The 6,777-nt window shown below is 37.1% G+C and overlaps 1 protein-coding gene across 1 annotated transcript; it reads left to right on the forward strand.

Moving 5' to 3' along the window:
• Positions 1-262: 262 nt before the first annotated feature.
• Positions 263-6,406, forward strand: LOC104539774 (S-adenosylmethionine synthase; the record flags this gene model as incomplete). Its single annotated transcript, XM_010183380.1, has 5 exons — positions 263-406; positions 1,059-1,277; positions 4,203-4,385; positions 4,875-5,008; positions 5,649-6,406. Coding segments are annotated over 5 exons (783 nt in total), but the record flags the coding sequence as incomplete, so codon positions are not given.
• Positions 6,407-6,777: the final 371 nt, after the last annotated feature.

The following is a 6,777-nucleotide window of genomic DNA, read 5'->3' on the forward strand; positions in this document are numbered from 1 at the left end:
TTCACAGAAACTCCATTTTTGTCCAGATTTCTAGCTCAACATGTAAACCTTTAGAATTTCAGTGAAAAATTCTAGGAATGTGGTTTGTTTCTCATTACACTGTAACATGTTGGAGCCTGATCTGAGTTTAGGCTTCTTGCACTTCAATGTAGAGCAGTAGAAAGTAAACCTGAGGGTACTGTTTACTCTTTGCTTGAGATGAAATCTCATTGCCTTTGTGGTGCTTTTAACAGCGATTGAAGTATCTCTTCTCCTCCTGCAGGGTTTGATGTTTGGTTACGCAACAGACGAGACAGAAGAATGTATGCCTCTAACAATTATTCTTGCTCATAAGCTGAATGCCAGGTTAGCAGAGTTGAGACGTAGTGGAGAACTTCCTTGGCTGAGGCCTGACTCTAAGACACAGGTAAGTATCGTTATGGATAGTCCAGCTAATTGAAACAAACATATTTTCTTTCCAGAAATCTCAAATATTTTTAAAGATGGCAATTGATGGTGTTCAGCGTATCAGGACTCCTACTACATAACCTCAAGTAGTAGATAAAGTGTTTCCACTGCTGATGCTACTGTCTCCTTGACTGTTGGAAAATGGTTAACCTGTATCAGAGTGCTAAGAACACTTAATCACCTACCAGTGAGGAAACATTTAACCCCTCAAAACTAACAGCCTGTGCTCGTTCAAAAAGTGACAGGAGATCCGAAAGATTTATTTGTATTTAGGGATTTGGGCTGAACTTTTTTGAAGATGCACTGAGTATATGACTTTCTGAGGCTTGGAAGTTTGGCTGGAAATCCAAACCAAAAGACACATTTTTTTAAAATTTTATTTATTTGTTTATTTATTTTTCTTCTCAGCACTGCAAAAACAAAGAATGAAAAAATAGGTTTCATTTCTCATACCTTGGCAGCTATGTAAACAGTGATCATTATAATGTCAGCATTGACATTTTGGTACAAATTTTCTCTTGGAATAGCATAACATGACTTTTGATGTAGACCAGTAATATGTTTTTTAGCAACTTTGTTTTTTCCTTCCTCTTTCTCCCTGTTCTCTTCAGGTGACAGTTCAGTATATTCAGGAGAATGGAGCAGTCATCCCAGTGCGTGTTCACACCATTGTGATATCTGTGCAGCATGATGAAACCATTTCGCTTGAGAATATGCGCACAACCCTGAAGGATCGTGTGATTCAAGTGGTTGTCCCTGCAAAATACTTGGATGAGAAAACTATTTATCACCTTCAACCAAGTGGACGTTTTGTTATTGGAGGGCCTCAGGTTTGTGTTGTATTTTTTTGGTGCTTTTAACAGCTTGCCCATGTCATTAGGTGTGTGTTTCAAAAGAAACACTCAGCTTTTTGGTATGTCTGTCCTAAGGCATGAGAAGCAAGCTATCTAGGGGAAGCTTTAACTGCTGTTGTATGTAGGAGAAGTGCCCAGGGTTCCATGTGCTGTATTCTAAAGTAATCTTTCAGGGAATGGTTATATCATGCATAGGGTTTGATGAGGCAGGCATGTTGAGCTGAATCTTATACTGTGCGTGAAATGTACAGCCCACATCTGGGTTTCCTCAAATCCTCTTGAGTCCCGCACTGAGACATGCAATCCTTTCTCACAGGGAGCACACCTTACAGAGACATGGACAAGAAAAGGTTTCCACCTCTTACAGGGAACCTGGTGTATAGCTCACACTGTTCTGTCTGACACCAATGAGAGCTGAAGGTGTTAATCTGTTCTGAAAATCAGCCCCTGATAGGCTTCTCCTGGTGAGAAAATAAATGTTGTTTTTGCTTTATCTAGGCAATGCAGGAGCTGGAATTTACAATTTGATCTTCCACTCAGATAAGTCAGGCAGAACTTCCACTCTCTGTAGGATCAGGACTGGTGTGATTTAGTTTTTGAAAACAAATTCACCATTTCAAATGTTTTAGTCTTCAGTTCTCTTCAGAACTATCACAGCAAAATTTCAAATCTCTTTCCTGAAAGTAGCTCCAAATTCCAAATTAATTAATTTACTGGAATTTGCCAGAATTATTTCTAAGATGTAGGGCCTTTTTTACATTAGTGCCATAGAACAGGTAGGAAGATATTGAGATTAAGAATTTATAATAATGATGATACAAAAAATGTATTTTTGTGTAATTTAATTAGTTGTGTCACTGTAATTTTATGTATCATTAACATCCTAGACTATGGACAAATGGAAAGGCAAACTTCAGCTGTAACTTGGAGCAAATGAACCAATGCCGCAATCATAGCTACATGCAAAAAAGGCGGCTACTCATGAAAATTTTCAGGTGTGCACTGATCTGCACCCATTTAAAAAATATAATATAATTACATTTGGTAAGCCAGCCAGAAATACCTCTTTTGGTCTTGCAGGGGAACTGTATTGCTTATGTTTGCATGTACAAACACGGGCACATTGCAGTGTATATTTGCAGCTTTTTAAACCTCAGATAAGTTTACTCAGTATGGGTCAATCTACCTGTGTGTCCATGGCCTTACAACTGCTATCATCACTTCTGCAATTTGCAATAGCATTGCAGAAAACAGAAAATAACTATTTCTTTCCTTGTCTTGTACATCTTGAACTTTCTGATTACTTTTCATAAGAGCAGTACTAAGTTTTATTTCTAACAACACTTACGGGAAGCTCTCTTAATCTCCAGCTCAGTTCATCTAAGGGAGACACATGTGTCTCGCTTGCGGTTTCACCTGAAGTTTTCAAGCACGGTGGTACCTTGAATTCTGGCTATGGCAAATTGAGTAATTTTGCTGCTATCACCGTTTTCCCAACACCTGCTGGTGCCGTGAGGAATTACAGCTTGTCACAAAAGTGACTTCCACACGCTTTACAAATGTATTTGTGCTCTTTCAGCACCTTTAAAATGAGGGGTGTTGGGTTTTTTTTTCTTTCACCTGTCCATTTCTCTTCATCTCACTCAGTTCTGCAGTCAAGTCATGATCATACACAAGTTGTTTTTATTGCAACTGTTTGTGCCACCAGAAATTAAGGTTTGAGTCAAGCAGAAGAACCCCAGGAGGACAGAATCCTTTAGACAAGCTTAGTTATCTGAAATTCAGATGTACATCTCACTGTTTTTTTAACAGAATGGAACAAACAGTGCCAAAGGTTTTCTTGTGTATATGCACATTCTGAGAAAAACTTTGACTCTCCACTTGTGTTTGCTCTGCAAACATTCCAGCAGTTGAATTTTACTAACATGATATTCTGTAGACAAAAAAATTCAAATCTGCCTGCACAGGTGGAGACTGAATTTCAAATATGACTAAGTTTCCATTCACTCCAGAAAGCTTAAGCATTTAGTAGATTGGGGTGTCAGGCAATCAGTCAAATTAGATCAGCTAACCAAGATCAAACATAAATATCAAGTACTTGTAAGGAGCAATCAGGATAGCTGTGTAGGCAGCTAGAAGGTTCCTTATTTAATATTTCAGAATATTAATCTACAAGAATCTGTTCTTAGAAAGAAGTAATCCTCCTTTCTCAATTCCCTATAAACGCCTACTACTCCATACCTGTTGTTTATAGTTTAAATTAGTCTATAAATATTTGCAAATTGGAAATGTGGGTTTAGTACATATTTGTATGACAGTCTCTGTCAGGATACTGCTCTGGAAGTGTTGAGTGCCAGCCTCCATGTAATGTTGTATAATGTTGGACTGGCATACATTTTGATGGTAAATACAGAAAAGACATATACTATTTAATATTCACACAACTTCAGATTTTGACCAAAAGATATGAAAGCCTGATTTTTTTTTTCTTTAACAGTGTAAAATCTCTCAGTGATTCCTATATGGCACATAGTTTGTTAGCAATATTCCGTATTTATTTTGGATATGGTATAGGTAACTTTTAAACTAAAGTTCCTGTATTGTCTGGAATATTTACTTTTGAAACAGGCAGTGTGTGCTCTAGCTATCTGAGTGTAAACCTGTTCACTTGACACCAAACATGATTTGTGAATGGCTTGTCTTATGAATCTGGCTTTAAAGAACATTTATAGCCACTGTTGTAGTGCGGTGAGACAAGTTCATTCCTTCAGCTACCCCACAGCGGTGTATATGTGGTGAGCTTACTTACACATTGTTGTAGCCTGCTGAAGAATGCATAGCCTTGTTTAAGAGTTATAATAAAATGGATTGTAAAATGGTCAAATTTTTTTACTGATTCAGGGTGATGCTGGTGTTACTGGTCGAAAGATCATTGTGGATACTTATGGTGGCTGGGGAGCCCACGGAGGTGGTGCGTTTTCTGGCAAAGACTATACAAAGGTGGACCGATCAGCTGCGTACGCAGCCCGTTGGGTGGCCAAGTCTCTTGTGAAAGCTGGGCTTTGTCGGCGTGTTCTGGTTCAGGTATAGTTTGCTATGAATGTTGCTTTTCTCAAAAAGATTTTTCCTTTTCAACTTTACCTTGAATATACATCATATGAGACACTATAATAGAAGCAGTCTTGGTGATGGCTTGGGATTGAAGAAAGGGACACGTTGATGAGCTTGGTTCAAGACCACTGTAATTTTACTAATAGCCTATCAGCTTTTTAAAGTTGGAAATTTTCATTTAACTTTCATTTTATTGGTGTTTTTTCTGGACATTTATTGAGTCCTCAACCCTCTGACACTTACTATCATGGAAGTAAACATGGTGACTGGATAATGGGGAAGAAAGTTGTCCAGACACCTCCCTCAGAATTTTCAGTTTTCTATTTTTTCTACAAATACAGATTGCACAAATATGGGAAGTGAAGTTTTTCTAAGATGGTTCATGAGTGAATGGTTTCTTCTGTTGCATACTGTTGCCTACCGATGTGCTGTGTTTATTTGCTATGGTCTTTTCTGCCATAGGTTTCTTATGCCATTGGGGTAGCTCATCCACTGTCCATCTCACTCTTCACTTATGGAACTTCCCAAAAAACAGAGAAAGACCTGCTGGACATTGTGCATAAAAACTTTGATCTTCGGCCTGGAGTCATTGTCAGGTATAGAAACACACGAAAAGGAAAATACCTTTTTGATCACACCCTAGAAATTATTTCTTGTAAAACCATAAGGTGTTTATTACAGCATGAGAGTCAACCTCTTGAGCTCGCACGGCATTTTTCCAGGCAGTACAAATGAAACTTTCTCTCATTCTGTCATTCTGTCAGCCGTCACAGTTGATGCTTTCTATGGATCTACCAGTGTGCCATATCTTTTAAGATAACAAATGCACTTTTCAAGTTTCATATGAAGCATATACTCTCAGCATTTGGCCTTATATAGTATATGGAATTCAAACAAAATAAAATTACTTTTGTATTCCAATGATTTTAAGTTACTTTGCTGTGAAAAAGATATGTTTTATTTTACAAAAGAAATTGAAGGTTATTTAATCTTTTCCATTAAAATTATTAATTCTAAATTACAAGGACTTTTCCTGTAGCCTTAAAGTACTTCATATTTGAGTCTTATTGTCACTTATGGTTCTCCATTGGACATGTTTACTGGTATGCTTGCATCTTCAGAATATGCTTGCTTGACTAAGGGTGTGAAAAGGATGTCAACATCAGGATTTTAATGATGGTTATCATGGAGTATCTTAATGTGAAGAATTGTCTCTTCTTTTTATTGTACACATAGGGATCTGGACCTTAAAAAGCCCATTTACCAGAAGACTGCATGTTATGGTCACTTTGGAAGAAATGAATTCTCATGGGAGGTGCCTAAAAAACTTGTGTTTTGACACTAACAGTCAACCTTTTAAAACAGAAAGGGAGAGAGAAGACCACTAATGATGAAGATGCTCCTGAAAATCAGATTTGACAGCTTCGTATTCAGCAACAAGAATTTTAGATTTTAAATGGAAAGAAAGAAAAGGATATTTTCTTGGAAATTGATTTTTTTAAGCCTCAGTGTCTTTCATTATCTAAGATATAAAGGACAGAGTCTGTTTTTATAATCAGCATAAGACAACAAAATACAGTGCACTTTTTATTGCTGCTCTGTTAGTTCTTTTGATAAAGGCAAAGTATGACTCAGGTACACAAACCAATGGCTGAACCTAAAACCTTTCATGGGCAAAGGCGAAAATGACTTTCCCCACTCTGACTAAGGATCAGCAGATCTCTTGCTTCTAATTAGACAACGGGAAATTCTGGGGTCCAATTTCCTTACTGGAGGTAGCAATGCATAGAGCAGGGGGTTGCTTTGATGGGAGAAGGCTGAATATCACATAACTATATGTTGGCCTGTTTTGTAGAGGATGTTAACATATATGTAATATTTAAATCACCTTCACTGGGTATGTGCTGTTACTGTTGTGTTTCAATTACCTGTGGTTTTGAAACGTAAGTGTTCTCCTATAACACAACAATCATAGAATAAAAAGCTTTTTCCTTACTATGTATGTAAAAGTGCCTGTTTTTTCTGTTTTGTATTGGTTTTGGTTTGTTGTTGGTTTTTTTTTAAATTATTTTAAATATTGGAGTATAATGGTCCACCTCAACTCAGCCTCTTATATTCTTGTAGGATTTTAGTTTACCAATGTAATTGAATTTTATTAGATGTTGGAAGTGTGATATGAATTTATCTTTCACTACATGTGTGATCACTGTTTAGTCCTTGTGATTAATAGAAACTGGAAATTAGTTTTTTATTTTGAACTCTTAGGTTTCTGCTATACAGTATTCTCTCATAATTTTTCCTCTCAGACATTAGGTTTGTTGTATGGCTTGCTAGGGTGGATGTAATTTTGGAATAAACCAAAGTG

The sequence above is a fragment of the Mesitornis unicolor genome, unplaced genomic scaffold (genome assembly GCF_000695765.1).
Source record: "Mesitornis unicolor isolate BGI_N332 unplaced genomic scaffold, ASM69576v1 scaffold29754, whole genome shotgun sequence".
NCBI lineage: Eukaryota > Metazoa > Chordata > Aves > Mesitornithiformes > Mesitornithidae > Mesitornis > Mesitornis unicolor.